The sequence below is a fragment of the Schistocerca americana genome, chromosome X, assembly GCF_021461395.2.
Source record: "Schistocerca americana isolate TAMUIC-IGC-003095 chromosome X, iqSchAmer2.1, whole genome shotgun sequence".
In the NCBI taxonomy this organism is placed as follows: Eukaryota; Metazoa; Arthropoda; class Insecta; order Orthoptera; family Acrididae; genus Schistocerca; species Schistocerca americana.
In genome coordinates this window covers 558328869-558345925 of record NC_060130.1, presented here as the reverse complement: position 1 = coordinate 558345925, position 17057 = coordinate 558328869, and the positions used below count along the sequence as shown (strand labels likewise).

The 17057-nt window shown below is 36.9% G+C and overlaps 1 protein-coding gene across 3 annotated transcripts in view; it reads right to left on the bottom strand.

Moving 5' to 3' along the window:
- Positions 1–16083, bottom strand: part of LOC124556470 (guanine nucleotide-binding protein G(I)/G(S)/G(T) subunit beta-1) — a 71026-nt gene extending 54943 nt beyond the window's left edge. Inside the window, exons 1-6 of one of the 3 annotated variants that reach the window (XM_047130424.1) lie at positions 15933–16083; positions 13898–13982; positions 8620–8765; positions 7821–8000; positions 7215–7337; positions 6970–7099 (exon numbers count right to left, since the gene is read on the bottom strand). In XM_047130424.1, coding sequence (XP_046986380.1) covers positions 6970–7099; positions 7215–7337; positions 7821–8000; positions 8620–8765; positions 13898–13954 — 636 coding nt within the window. In that variant the 5' untranslated portion in view covers positions 13955–13982; positions 15933–16083. The remainder of the gene's footprint in view (positions 1–6969; positions 7100–7214; positions 7338–7820; positions 8001–8619; positions 8766–13897; positions 13983–15932) is intronic. The other 2 variants (XM_047130423.1, XM_047130425.1) reach the window with 2 other exon arrangements.
- Between the last annotated feature and the right edge of the window lie 974 nt (positions 16084–17057).

The window sequence follows — 17057 nt, the reverse complement described above, 5'->3', positions numbered from 1 at the left end:
GCCAGTATCATTCAAAAAATTGATGACTGTGCCGCCAGCCAAAATAAAGATCATCAGTAGACACATACTCAGTTCACAGCAGGAAAATACCACTGCTTCAACAGAACGATAATTCGAAGATAGCTTAAATGTAGCAGAAAGAATAAAAGGGTCTTTCAGGAGGCGGAGAACCTCTGATTTTTGCAACAAACAGTCCAGTCAGAAGTTCCCTAATCCTCCCCCTCCTCCTTTTAAATAGCAAATTTTGAATCACTAAGGCTATGCCTTCACACATTTAGTGTGGCAAGCTTTTGGACTTGTGCATCTAATCATTTACAATCTAAGAAAAGTAGATGCAAACTTTGCTGCCAACAAATACTACATTTTCCAGTCCCTAATTATAGCACAATGGCCAAATTCTTAAGCACTGGATAAAGCATTCTGCCCAATGTTTAAATGTTGAGCCTAGGAGTCACAAAGTAGAGTAATCACACATGGGTAACTGATTAAGCTACATCTTACAGTCACACCACACACTAAAGCACCAACATTTGGCAGTTTCCAGCAAGATTACCTGTACAGTTAATTTACAGAAGTGTTCAGCATAATCAGAGCACCATACGTTCAATCCTCATGATTTTAAATATTTTTCATTAGTACTTTAAGAATAATGTTCCTAACACCTAGTGGAAACAATCTAAGGAGAAATTAAAACTGCAGCTTGGTGTGCACAAAGGGTTACATCTAGACTTTTTAGCAAAAGGTAGAACATTAAAAATGCTTAATAAAAATGATTGTCTCACACTACAGGTAACTGAAAAATTAATTTTATCCTTGTTTTTGGAGCTGTTGATGTTACTATCTTCAATGAATGTGACTGTGTTCAATGCATAGGTAGTATGAATAAAAACACTTCCAGTCACAATCTGGTGCTGTTCTATTGAATTGCACAATACATTTCAGAGCCCAGAGGCATTTTTAATCATACTACCTGTGAAAATGTAAAGTTACGTATGTGCTATGCACAACAATTGTTTTGAGGTCATAGTAATTTAAGAGATGCACACAGACAGCTAAAACTCAATACCACATTACTGAAGGCACAATATACAGAAATGGTGGTTGGCCATATTAGAATTGAATGAAATCTCAAGCAATTAGCAAAAATGAGTATTTCCTTAAACAACTCTGCTAGTGTTGTACTTAAGCTGTGAACTCTCAAAATAGTAGTTGTGAATGGTGTACACCCCCCCCCCCCTTTCACCACAGCAAATGTTTTAATACTTCATTAAGCAATTAGAGAATATACTACTAAAACATTCTAGAAGCAAGTGTAAAATCCTTTCAAGTTTATTTCAATACCACAAAAATAATGTTACAATTCTATCAAGTCCCTTTTTTATTTACTCCTGGTGATCAGTTTTGTCTTCACCTGGTCATCAAACATGTAAAAAAAATAATGCACAATGCACAAAAAATCAAATTGTTAATTTTGCAAATTTGACCTGTGTCTAAGGTGAGTTACTGCAACATAAACTGATCACCAGGAATAAAGAAAAAAAGCAACTTTAGACTATTTCAAGCTTAGTGTTTCATGATCAGTCACTGCAATTCCTTAGAAGCCTTGCCTAAAATTTCTGATCACATTCGTTCTTAATTATGCTTAGTTAAAAGCATGTTTTAACTTTTAGCTTCATCTGATGGCTTCTCAGTTGTCTCTTCCCAAAATGTCGATCTGCTTAGTTGCTTCTTGCATTCTGCTGACCACTGTTTTCCAGTGGTGTTAGCTTCCTTTGCAAATGTGTGATTTGCAACCCCTGATGGTACCTTCTGTGGCATTCATTTCTCTCAAGTCCTGCTTTACTATTTGTAACCAAGTAATTTTTACCTTTGAGTTTATCAAGTTTTTTCCTGTTAATCTAGCACTGTCCATTTACAGATGTGACCACAGAACTTCAAGTATCTTCTATTTACTGCATCAGTAAACTCTTCTAGTGCTGCATACAGGTCCGTAGTTTTTCTTTTAATCCATATGTCATTAGTGGTATCATTTTTCTTAGAATTTCTCTCTTCCTTTGCAATTTCACCAATTTTCAAATGGCATCCTAAAGATTTGTTTGGAGCATATAGTGCCGTCTTGCAATGCTGAAGATTTGCATTATGAGATATCACTTTTGTATTTTAGTGATTCCATGCTATTCTGTCCACTTCCTGGAGTTTAGTGGCTCTTTCTAAATTGGCTTTGCTGTTTAGTCCAGACAATTTCTCCCAACTATTAACAAGAAGACATGTGAAAATTTCCCATATTCCATTTGTAGTGGGGCCCTTCTGATATTTTTATGCAGATTTCCCAATCAAACGATTTCTCATACGATATTTTAAGGTATGTCTTTCGATACTATCTTGTGTAGCTTCTCTATGGCATACTTCACTTCCTCATTAGTTTTAGTGAAGATAGATAGTGCGTCGAGAAACACTAGGCAGTTTAATTCTCTGTCCCGATTATGTACTTCAAAAGGTTCAGAAATTTCACCCAGAAACTTGAGATGATGATGTCTGCAAGGATCTGGCAGATTATCATCTGGTCTTCCTGTCTAAGCTGAGTTGTTCTGAAGTGTGTAAAAGTGTCAACAGTCATATAAACAAGGCAAAAGGAATATACTTATGTACAAAGGGCACGAATAGATGTTAGTTGCTTGTTTGTGATGTATGTGCTTCTATTCCTACATTTAGCTGATCCGCGACACTACAGGTGAAAAAGGGCTGCACACTGCTTATGAACTGCCAGGTGATGGTTTGGGATTTACAGCAGTATCTTTTATGTTTTGTTGGTACATGAAAATGCAAACAAAATACCTCACAGTGGCAATCTATACACAAAAAGAAATACACTGATTACAAAATTTGTACACGAGCCCCACGTGACAGGTCAGCAATGTAATGGGTAATTTGGAGTTCTATTTAATGCACAAAATAGCCAGGACCAAACCACGGCAATTTTCTTATTAATCAGGAAACGAAAACTACGTATGGCAAATTAGGTTCAACTGTCTGGTGCCAGTAACCAAAAATAAATTCAAACCAGCTACCAAATTCAGTTCATTCTTAAAATTAACTAAAAACACAAGTACAAACGTTGACTACTGAAAGCAGACCCATTAAAATTACATACTCTACCAGGAGACACATTCGGTTTTTCCATCCGAACTGTTAGATCACAAGAAACTATTAAATCACTGAAAAGCATTAACTCTTCTAATCATGTTAGTATTTGAACCAAACTATTAAATACCTGCTCCTCGGGTGGAGTGTGTTTTGATAAAGGTGAGGGTTGTAAGTACAGCTATCAGTTCTCTTGTGTAAATACAATACTAAATCTGGAGGGAACACTATTTGAAGAAATTATGATTGGCACATACATACCAATTATTTCTCAATCTACAGAGCATCCTACATAGATCTGGGAGAAGAACAAGTAGAATCAACAGCATTAAATTCCTTGGGTTTCACCAACCGTAATGTTTCGCCTGTAACCCGGTAACACAGTAGGGCAGGAGATACATCATAGTGGGTTTTTTATGACAGGATAGAAGTGCAAGTATCCAGAGTACACAAGAGTTCTTTGAAAACTTTGGTGAAATGTACTGAAGCTGCCCACCCTTTTATTAAACAATCACTAAGCAGATGCCAGACATGCAGGAGAAAATTGAATATGAGGGTTGTTCCAGTATTCTATTAAGTTTAACACTGTAAATTATGAGACAACTCCATATCTTCATGGAAGTACTAACACAAAAAAAGCCACTGTTACAAGCCAAATTTCAGCATGATCTACTTTGCTCAGCAACAACAGGATAGTTTGTGCAGGCAATCCACTGATGACCCTACCATAATTGAAAACAGTTGCACCATGATGTTTATAGAATTTTACAAGGTGGTCTGATCTGCTCACCGAGAGGTATTACCACAGTAACATACCAGGTCAAATTTGAAGTGTTGATACCCAGGTCAATATCTGCTGAAGTAGTTGGTGAACAGATATGAACTGGGAAAAGTGCAAAATCTGTCAAAATGTATGCTTCCAATTTTTGGTCCAGATCTTCAATCTATGTAAAAGTGGAGATAGTGTGCAGCAAACCAGAGTGACATGTAGCTGTTACAGGGCAAATATCAACGTAAAGCACTAATGACATCACGTCATGCACGAGTCACAGTTCCATCTATTTCAGTGATAATAAGCATGGTTCTTGAAACATATGTACTGTTTTCTTGTCTGCAAAGGCTGTTAAGGGGGTGTTCCAACTAACATGAAAACAAAAAACAAAAAAGAGAGAAAGAAAAGGAGTATGAAGACTGACAAGTTGCCACAATCCCTATCCATGTAGGGTGTTGCTAGGATGCAGTTCCTATCCATGTCAGAAGTCCAAGTATACTGCAATAAGTTGGTTGTTGATGCATGAAGGCATCCGACTCCCAGAGTCTAATCACAGAAGGTGACTAACTGTAGATCTGGCCCATTTAAATCTGCAATGAAGCAGTGAGAGCAAATGTCTAGATTACAATCACCAAGAAAATAATCTTAATGATCTGCTCCAGTAGTTTACACCAAGTTGCTGATAAACTGATCTGACCAGAACTGCTGTTTTAGTGTGGATCTTTGTCAATTCTGCAGAAGTACCTCTGCCTCAATGCCCAGTCAAAGAGGCATTTTATATCAATGTTTCTTTGTTCAGAAGAGGTATTAAACTGTACCCAAGTTCATGAATGCTGATGAATATGCTGATGCTTGCATTTCTGCATGATAGTATTCACTAACTTCATGGAGGATCAGTTCAGATGACGGCACTGATAATTCCAGAATTTTGACTGGGGAGAATAATTCATTTAAGCACCTCAACCTGGCCCACACTTGAGATGCTAGACATAAGCTACTGCATTGAGTTACTTCTATCCGTAGAGACACCTTAATCAGCTGTACCATTATGTGGGATAAGTTTGGATGATTTCATGTGAAAAATATCCACCTTTACAGTGTGTACTCTAGCAAGTAGTCCCCCAAGCGCAACACACAGCCATGTCCACCCATCACTAAGTGTCTACTCTGGTTCTCATCAGAAGGTAACAGCTTAGGCATCAACTATGTAAGTCCTGCATTGCCTCAGAATACAATCTGTACACAATACGATAACCTCAGCACAATTAAGGCTACCACAAAGGCTTTTCCGCCAGAGTAATTGTCCATTTATGAAGAAGCCTATCATCATTGCTAGGGAGCCATCTGGTATGTCCTACTCCAAATGATTTGCAGTACTATTAAAGTCTGGAAAACGGGGAGTAAAACTCTAAAGCAGGGACACACTGCCAAAACATGATATCAATGAAAATGTATGTCAGAACTTACAGAATAACCCGAGCAGCACACACATTTAATCAAGGCATCAACAGGTCAAAGGTGAGCTAGATAATCTGAGTAGTACGGGGCAGATAGCGAGAGAGAGGGAAGGGGAAGTGGAGGAGGAGTGCATCAGAAAGATAGAGAAATGATGCAATGGTTTAGTGATCCACACATGGGAGTCAAACCACCTGGGCGCACTGCAGGCTTACCATTAAACCAACACTACATGTACATATTTTCAAACAAAGAATATAACATTATTGTTATTTCCCTGAACAAACAGTTCAAGCCAGACACACCATGTAGTGCACTCAGCTGCAGAACTGCATGTCTTATTTACTTTTCCTCTCTTCACACCACAGGATCTGTCGGGTATCTTTGTGAATGCTACACATAGTGCCAAAAAGCTGTTGTACTTGTGATTAGGAGAGTGCAGTGGCTCACAACTGTCTGAACAAATGTAACATTTGGAACTTTCAAATGCTGTCAGATGACAAGTGCACTACAAATGAGCAAAATGTCAACTTCCATTATGTCAAATGGACTAAGCATCAGTAGTATCTAATAAAAATATGTGGATCATAAGCCAAAGTGTAATTTCTGAAGGACACCGCTGTTGCACAGCTTGCTGACACTAAATTAGACAGCTTACTAACAGGCAGACGTGCTGTGTCATCGATAGGCACACAAACAGAAGGTGTATGAAGCTTGGCTATCTTTCAGAATGCACTTCCTTTCTCTAGCTGTAGAAAATACACCCCCCCCCCCCACAGTGGCCGCGCGCGCGTGTGCGTGTGTGTGTGTGTGTGTGTGTGTGTGTGTGTGTGTGTGTGTGTGTGTGTGTGTGTGTGCACGCGCGCCTGCACGTAGTTTCAGGTCTTATGGTCAAAAGCTTACGTGTTTAGTAGTCTTTTTGTCCCTGACTGTGACTAGACATTTCCATTATATGCTGAGTAGAAATCTATCCTTTTCAAAATAATATTATTCCAGGCCATATTTTCCACTGTGACTGGAAATTCATTCCTTCCACATTAAACTGCAGTTTTGGCTACGAGTCATTTTCAAACATCAAAAATACAGATCTGCATCACAAATACAGATGACAGAGGTATATTTCTGATGCGTACTTTAGGATGCTTTGAACTGGCTTCCTAGCCGAAAGTGCAATTTAGTAAGGAATAAATAGATGTTACATTATCAGCCAGTCATAGAGCAATATTATCCTTCAAAAACATAATTATTAATTATCAGGAAGTTTATTTTGAAGACATGGGTAATTTTCCATGACACTAAACTTGTCATAATAGTAAATTTGTGTTACAATTTAAAAAGAAAGTGGAGTAAGCATATCTGACAATTTAGAAGCAGCAGTGTTGCAGCAACCCACTGCAGCTACTTTTTAAAATAAAATTTCTAACCAAGAAATATCTGCCCTTTACGCCATTGCCACTAACAACACAGCGAAATGGCCCTTACATCTGGCCAAACAGATAAACACGAGTGTAAAAGCTACCTCATTTGAAGCTAACGGAATAGCATTAATAAGCAATCAAAATGCAAGACAGCTACAGTTGACAAAGATCTTAATAACATACCTTTGCTGATGCATCACAAGCTCCAGATACAAATGTACGCATATCTGGAGAAAGAGAGAGAGACATCACATCACCAGTGTGTCCAATAAATGACGTGCACTGCTGTCCTGTTTCGATGTCCCATAACGCACTGCAAAAACATTTACATAGACAAATGATTGAACACAAGTGGCTTTATTAATTTTTGTGTAAATAGATTGATCAAAATTTGAAACAAATGTCTAATTTGATGTGGAATGTCTCACCATGACATGTCTCCTGAACTTGTGACAATCTGATTATCGTCAAGAAATCTGCAACAGGACAAGTAGCCGGTGTGTCCTGGCAGTTCCCGACTTACACGTACATTTCCTTCTCTCGTTTTGAGACTGAAATTAGACCAGGAATTAGTCATTTGTAGTTGTTGAGTTTCTACTTTCATACCAAGTAACTATGATTAAAGACTAATAATGTTACATCAAATTTAAATAACCCACATGAGGAAAGGCAAAGAACAGATTTGTTTATCTGTAGCAAAACATTTTGAAAGTTACATTGTGAATCCTTTTAGAAGTTATCTGAAAGAAAGAACAGAAAGTACAGAAGGTACACCATCGACATAGTGGTTGCCTAGTCGAAAAATATATATCTGGCAACCACAAACTCCTCTAGGACACCTGGACTTAAAATATATCAAGGTATCCTAGAATTGTTCATCTCTTCTAACATTTTCACATTCTATCACATCAGCTAATAAAAAACACAGGTTTCAGTTACTACGAACTACGCAAAATTCTGCCCTAAACTGAAATCAATACAAAATGTTAAAATTTAACTTTTTTAAGTTTATTTCTAAACATAGTCTCACATACCTGTAGATCGAACAAATGTTATCCAGGCCACCACAGGCCACGTAACTCCCTGAAGGAGCATAGGCACATGTCATAACCCAACTTGAACGCAAAGGAATGGCATGCACCTTGTTTGTTGTGTAACTATCCCAAACTATTAACTTGCCATCCTGAGACGCCGACACTAGGTTCCTGCAAATACTAAACATTGATTATATCTGTTACTTTAGGATATGGCTATGAAGGGCTAACTTTTCAATGAATATGCCAAAAGCAGTAATGGGTCAAGACTCATGCAACCATTTTAAAATAAAAGAACTTACTACACTCCTGGGACCTAAAACTACAAATTCCATTTATGGACTGGGTGTTTTGTTATAATAATAAAAAAAAGAGTCCAGTTATACTGCCTGCCTACCTACAGACTTTACTGCCAACATATATTACCTGTCCTAAACAAAAAACTGAATGACAATTACATATTACAGCTATATAGCTATATAACATGCAGTTCTAGCTCAAGCAATAATGTGTCTAAAGGAAACTTATTGAGCATGCAAGGATGGGTACAAAAGTACATCCAAAATACACTTATTTTGATATTTCTGCTTTAAGTACTTGACATATTCACCAATTAACCCTCCATTTTCTGCTCAAACAGCGAAACAGTTACATCAGAAACAAGCTTAGGAAAAAAAAAACCACACACACACACACACACACACACACACACACACACACAGACAGACAGACAGACAGACAGACAGACAGACAGAGAGAGAGAGAGAGAGAGAGAGAGAGAGAGAGAGAGAGATCTTACCTAGAATCTGAGCCCCAATGCATTGCATAAATCTTTGCAAGATGCCCCCTAAGTGTTCGACGTGTGCGCATTTGAATTCGTCCGATGGGTTCCATATTGCTCGTTGCCTGAACGAGGCTTGTATCGCATGCAGCTTTCCTTGCATCCTGAAAAAAAATGAAGGGAAGAAAAATCTACCTGCTACCACAGCACCAATTATAATAATACAGTATTCTTTATTATCTGATATCAAAGATAAAAGTTATGGTGGCGAAAGTTTGGGTCAACAGATGTGTCCAATTCCGGACACACACTAGTGAGGGACTACGTACCTGAATTGTTTGCGAGTGATGTTGGAGTGGGACTGAACTTAATGTTACTCGACATTTTGGGAGTTTGTTTTTGTCTTGACAGTGAATTATCTTCATGTAGGTAGTTATTGGCTACTACTTTTTTCTGGTTTAAAATTGTTAGTTGATATTGTTAATGGTTTGAAAGATTCTTTTGTACCAGGTATGGGTCTTACAATGACATTTACTAGTTCTGTAATTTCCAATGTGACAGTCTGCAGCTGTGGTGAATGTTTTGAATGATTTCATGATGCCTTGAGGTGCCATTCTCTTTAATTGATGAATGATTGTACAATTTCAGCCTTAGGCCATTTTCAAGTATCAAACTTAAGCATTATACACTGGATACATTAGTGGCATTTGTTATTTTGACATAGGAGTAAGTTATATCTGTAGATATACTAGACACATTGTAACTTACTTTATGGATGATTATTTAGTAGTATAATATACCATGTCCACCCTTGCTTCTGCGACTGCACGTAATGTTCAAAAATAAAGGTTTTTCACTATTTTAGGAGCACGTTACACGTTACTTTCAAGTAATTGTTGCGAAGCTCTCTTTTATAAGGTCCTTTTTAATACGCTTAGCACTAGAAAGATTATAATTATTTTACAGAAGTTTTACACAAGTTTGTTAATTACTCTACATGTGTAAATGTTATCAATTATATTTAACTATCGTTCATCATTAGTGCAAATACGACTATGTAATTCCTTTGAAGTAAATTATTTGTTCTCTTATTATGGGAGAACGTCATTTTTAAATAGTAGTTACGAAGATCTTCTATTTTAAATCTATCGCAGTACTCTAATGAAACAGTACTGAAAACCATGAGATTCGAGTAATAACTGCTTTATGTATGCGTGATGTTTTGCATCAGTCATTTATCACTGAGTGCAGCAATAATTTTACATTCTATGATTCTGCAATGCTTTGTTGTGGAACTGGTAGGAAGTTGTCTAAGAATTTCCCATTCTGCAGGATTTAATGGAAGAAATTTAAATTTACATCCATCTCATAGACCAGCCAGTTTTAAACGAGCAAAAAGATTGCAAAAATGGGAAATTCCTAGGCTACTTTTTAGCAGTTCTATGACAAAGCATTACAGAACCACAGAATGTAAAGTTATCACTACACTCATTGTTAAATACGACTAATGTGAAACATCACACAACCATAAACCAGTTATTACTCTACTCTTAGTTTATATGAGACATACTCCCACAGTAAGAGAACAAATAATTACACGTTACTTCACAGAAATTACATAATCATATTTACACCAATGATCAACAGAAACAAAATATAATTTTAAAAATGGCATATGTAGGTTAATTTACAGAATTCTATAAAATAATTATAATACTCTTAGTGTTAGGTGCATTAAAATGTTGATGTGTATAACAGCTTTGCAACAAATGGTCAAAAGTAACATGCTCTTAAAACAGTGACAAACCTCTATTTTATGAGCATTACATGCAGTCATTAGAGCAAGGACATAGATAGCATAATATACCACTACAGATTCATCTGTAAAGTAAGCTATGTGTCTAGTATATATATAGATATGACTACTTCCTATGTCAAAACTACAAGAGTCACTAATGCAATTTATGAACACCACAAAACAGTACTGATCACCACCCACTCTTAATCTTGCTTCAACAAAAATTGTTATGTCCTGCAGTTTCCTTAGCAGCTGAATCAGCTCTAGCTCATAAATGTTGTGTGAATATTCACGTAGTGTGATGCCAATAGGAAAACCTTCAGGCCCCCGTAACGAGTGAACTTTGTCAAATGCACCCTTCTCTCACTGCAGATTTGCAAACAAACCCATAAATGTACAAATAAAAAAGGTTTTCAGTTTAAACTGTGAGTATGAAGCAGATGCTATTCGCATATTGACAGCATACTGAGAATGGCCACAAAAACAGACAAAACAGTACTGGCACTGACTTTGACAATGTATCTGAAGAAGGAAATCGAGATGCTGGTTCAAGGAATGGTTTAAAATGAGAGAACTGTACACATGAAAACCTGTTAATGAAAATGTTACACTCAGAAACTGATTATTACAATCTCTTCTACTTGGTCCTCTAATGACAGTTTATTAAAATACTGTAACATGAGAACATATAGACAACATTACCTGTAGAAGAAACGGAGAACTTAAAGTTTTGTATTTCATCGCTGTCCAACTTTTATGTTATGCATAAAATACATATGTAGTTTGTTACATCTTCCTGCATTATATAAGGCTCAGAAAGATGTAGCACCTCTACCAATTTGGTAAATGCCAGTGCTGTTTTCTTTTTATCCTTGATCGTAGTTTCTATAGTTGTGGGAACCCTGGATAGTGTGAGATAAGGTGTAATAAAACCTATTTTTCACTAAACTTATGTCTTGAAGGAAAGAGGGAGGGGGGGCGGGGGGGGGGGGGGGGGGGGGGGGGGGGAACACACACACAAACAATGGCCACCATCTTGTCAGACTTTTCGTTAATCAAAATTTCTCACTAACACAAGCTATGCTTGACACGCGCGTCAAACAACACTGTACCTGGTCAAATGTTTGGCAAACATACTGACAAGTTGATTGTGAATGGGGGCCTTAAATAATGGTGGCCAGTTGGGATCTATGACCTAATTCTTTCAACACTACCAATGGCACAATTATAAGAAGGCCAATTCATCAGTACTCTCACAAGCTTTGCTTAGCTTATAAAATCTGCCACTAGATGGTGCTAATGGGGTTAGTATTCATGCTCAACAAATTGATACACTTGTTAATATTTTTTCTGTGCTATTTTACTTTGAGTTAGTGTTTGCAATTGTCATTTTTTTAGTTCAAAAGCTGACACAAATAGAGGACTTACTGACAATGAAATTCATAAATTATTAGAATATACGAGTGATACACAGTACTTTATGAAAGTAGCAATAGTTCAGAAAGTTCTTGCCGACATGCTGAATGAAAGTAGAGAGAATGGAAGATGCACAAAACAGTGAAGTATTTTAAACTCTACAGCTGCTACCACATGCATTTCACTTGCTGCCTGGACCAAAGCATATGCTGCCAGTGGGATCTTCTGCAACTGATTATTTCAATCTACTTTTCATTGCAGTGTTACTTCAGCTGATTGCCACAGAAACACACTGATTAGCAGAGCAGTTTATACTGAAACATGCTACTTTGTCCAGCCCATATAAAAAAAAGCGTCATAATAGCTGAGATATGAGGTTTTATAGAATTCTTGCTATGTATTGGACTGAACAAAAGATTTATACTGTTCTTGTACTGGACTACAAATCATCCTAACGCATGTCCAGATTTTGACAAAGTGCGTTCTGCTTCTAAACACATGTGTCAGGTGATACAGAATTGCACAAATTGGGCAGACTAATACTGTTTATTACAATTAGGCTATTATCTCTCTAAAAATATTTAAAAAATTCATTTCTCTTATGTCACAACTCAGAAATTTGTATAGATTTCATGGAGAAGTTGGGCTTTCTTTAAATTAAGTGTACAGTTAATCATGTAGAAAAGGAACCACATTTACACTATTATTTCAATATACTTTTTTTGGTTACTCAAACAATTTAAAGCAACATCTGACACTCCGGATGTAGCATGATAAACTACACACTTTTGTGGGTACAAAGTACCACTCAAAATTGAATGCAAAAGGGTTAAATGAATTTTGCTACCACCTCCTATTACTCTGAAGAAATAATGGTGGATTGGGGGGGGGGGGGGGGTCAACATTACACTGATTACTAGGCCATTATTGTCAGGACAAAACTATATATTATGAGGAGTAAATCTGATATTTACTTGTTAAAACTGACATCTGCAGTCATAACACGTCAGAAATAAATGACTGACAATCTAAATTTGATGATTAAATGCAATTCAGACACTACCACTCACGAATATGAGCTCAATGTTTTAACCACTTTACACCTCCACCCTCGTTGTGTACCACTTGCAAATTATCCTGGTAAATAAGGTAGTGCCAAAACAATGATCCATTTTATTCATGCCAACTTTGTCAAACTTTATGGGACTAATTCCTACTGAGCGCTTGGAATACATACTTGAAGGAAATAAAAATGTAAAACTGTGGACCAAGATTTGGGAAATACGGAAGCGTCCGATCCCACCCGTCTGCTTTGACCCATGACGTCACAAATATGGCGGAAACAAAAACAAACACACACACTTTCCACAAGAAGCCCAATGACACTAACGGGCCAAGCGCGGGAAATGGGGTGTTTTGGGTGGGGGGGCAAACTAAATATACACAAATTTAGGCGCCTTGCATAGCTACAACGTGTAAGTGAAGACAGCCATGTATGAATACCCACCCACCTCCCCAGGGGTCGTAACCCCTGCAACCCACAGAAGATGAAGATGCTTCAGTAGCTGATTAGTGTTTTTTGTCTTTTTAAAAAAAAATCTCACGGGATATAACGAACAGATCAGAAAGATAAATATAATAAACTAAAACAGAAATTCGAGGAAACAGATAATTAAAATAAGTAATAAGTGTTTTTAAATTAAAAAAAAAAAATCTCACGAGATAGAACGAACAGATCAGAAAAGTAAATAAAATAAGATAAAACAGAACTGGAGACAGCCACACTCAAACCAAACTCCGCACCGTCATGACGTCACACACGACAACACCCTTACGTCACGGGTCAAAGCCGACGCGTGGGATCGGACGCTTCTGTTGACCCAAGATTTGTAGCCAACTAGCCAGAACAGTAGTCCAACACTACAAGTGTGTACTTGCTTTCTCATAACAATTGGTAGCTGCAGTTCATTCAACAACTTAGCATATCAGCATCAACAAATTTTAAAGGCCCACATAACTATTTAGTGATTTTACAAGAAAGGTTTAACACTGTAAACACCTCTTTGGAAATTGCATACTTACTCTAATAGCATTTTTCAATGTTTCAGCTTCTTGTCGCAAACTGTCTAGCTCATTCATACTTGCTCAGAACACACTGGACACAAATCTGTAAACAAACAATGCTTAATACACCATCATAAGATATTGAGCAAATTAAGCACACTAAACCAGTATACTACCGCATACATTAAATAAAAACATCCACATGACTTAAGTAATATCTTACAAAACGAACGAACACACACACACACACACACACACACACACACACACACACACACACACGAGAGAGAGAGAGAGAGAGAGAGAGAGAGAGAATAGAAAACCTGCACATATCAAAATATAAGCACCATATCTTCACACTCCACTGCTTTGTTGACATAGGAAGAAATGGCTTTTCTTAAACATTCTCTTCATTTCACAGGATTCACTAACTATCCTGGGCAGCAGGTAAGATACTTTGCTTTCATACTGTGTATTGTACTGGATTTCACCTTCCACATAGCTTAAGCATACAAAAATTCGATTTTTTCCCCTTTCCTTTAATTAAGCTTACAATTCCTTTCACAATTTTTCACCCAAAACCTACATTTTTAAGACCAGCTTTGATGAACATTTCTATAAACATAGAAGGAATATCTGGACTCAACTGAAGTAGGTAATCCACAGGCAAATTAATTACTATAGGTTATTAACAAATCCAACAGCATGACAAGTCGTACAATGTATAGTAGTCCATGCTGTCACACTACCTATTTGAAAACACAGAACATCCAAATGAGATTTTCTGTTCTTTGAACACAATAGTGTTAATCATAGTATTATAAAATCTAAAAACTTGTCAATTTTTATATACCCACCAAATACTTGGCTACTCTAAGTTTGTCATCAAACCAGTTTCCTTCTACAATGTTTTTAATACCGCATCATAAATAAATCAATAAATTAGACAACAAGAACCACTTTTACCATTGCCATTTATACATAACACTATTCAAATAGCACACTAGTACATAAATGGTGACACAGCACTCAATACTCCACATACTCTGTGCAGCATTCCACTGAACACACTTAGTATTTACATTTATTTATCTCAAACTTTATTCCAGTACCCAAAAACATGGGCAAATGGAAATATTTTAGTAAACATGAGGGCAAATATAGATAATGATTTAGTAATTTGTAAATTTTAGTTTAAACTGGAATAAGCATAGGCAAATATGCAATCACTGCAATGTGATATGACAACTATGATCGTGACAAAATTTAAAACTACACTAGCCTAAGCTATCAAAACTTTAAAATATTTTCCTTTCTGCTGTCATTAGCAAACCATTGCAGAAGCGTCAAATACGGTTATCTCCACAGTTTTTAAGACTAGAATGATAGAGCTAGATTTTAGGAATCCTGAATAGAGGTACATGGGAGGACAGGAAATATCAAAAAAATTACAGTTCCGCCTGTAGTCAGTAGAGGACAAATACCAATACCTGAAGTGGGAGTGGTCGAACATTTCACAAATTTAGGAACGGGCGCTATAATTGCGCAAAGACCCGTTTACACAATTACAACAAAACATGTTTAACTCAATATGCTATTCCAATCACTTCTGCTGCGCTTAAAAAACATACGGATAACGATTATTTTGAAGTACATTTGTATAAACTTTTTTCACAAACACCCGTATCACGTAAACACCGCACAATTCCCCTAACACACAATAATCCTATGACGTTATCGTACAAACTTCACTTCTACACGCACTACCAATTACGAAAGGGAAGGTGCGGTTTTTGACATGAACGGCCATGATGGTAGAGTTGTACTTATTCCTCGCGATCATGAATCAATATTCCCCTCCGTCACGCAAGATCATCATAATTCGCACTTCGAAACAACTTCTTATGAATTACTACAACATATAATAACTGCTCTTACACGTACTTCCACGAAATATTGTGCTGCCCGCACCTCGAGTTACTTATACTACGTAACGGATTACAAACACAAAACACCGTAACCAATTTTTTTTCTGACGAATTACGATACATACTTACAACTTAAAATGCCCCTGACGATTTCTCGTGGGTCAGGGAAACATACAATTCGCGTTATATCCGTTTTCAGCCACAAAACTGTCCTATTCACAACACTTACTACACCAGGAACACGGTAGGGTGCGGCTTCCCTCTGCTAAACTTTGAAAGCCCCGTAGCTACATGACGTCACTCAGTCGATTTCTGAAATGAAACATGAAAAGCGAACATGCAGGAAAGCCATACTCTGAAAACAGACAAACGGGAGATTCGATAATGTGTAATGATGTTTATTTTGCTGTAAGGAGACTACTTCTAAAATTCATTAAAGCACTGTATTCGTAAGCAGAGTTGTACCATTTTCAGTTCCAGTTGTATAGCCCAGTTGCGCTTACAATAAAATGATATAAAATCTGTTGCAAAATGCGTTTTACGTTAAGTTGTAATACGAGAAAGCTCCTTGTCGTAAAAACTGCCACTATAGTTCATCACTGATACATAATAAATTATTATTACCATCTGCAGAGATAAGTATATTTAGAAAGTATGATGACGGGAAACACACAGTATCACGGCTGCAAACAGCATATCACAGGCGTCTACTTATCAAATATGCAATATGAAATATTTCAAAATTTCTCCAAATGAGTAACATGCGTTGAAGATTATTCTTTCGAGGCTTTAGATTCTTATTCATTTACAACTGAAATCCTCAATGACCAGAGAGGAGAACTTACTCAACCATAGAGCACAACAGCCACATAGTGACGTACTAAAATACATTAGTGATAACTTAGTGCTCATGAATATATACCGGGCAATATTACACATTAATTATTTGTTTACGAGTAATGTCATACAAAACTAGGACGTTTCCAACATTTCAAATCCGTACTCATTCTTTTGCTGCCGATGAAAAAATTATTAGTAGATCCAAATAGTTTGGCAAGTTCCAATGCATGTGAGAATCTTACATTTTTTCAAGTACTGGTATTTATCTTTTGTTTACATATTGTCAATAATGAACAGTACTTAACCATTCGTTAGGCCTAAACTGAAGCAGTGGCTGTTGTTTTGTATAAGACATTGCTAGTGTTAAATCACTTACCCTATTTCTGCCAAATATACGAGATTTGCAGATA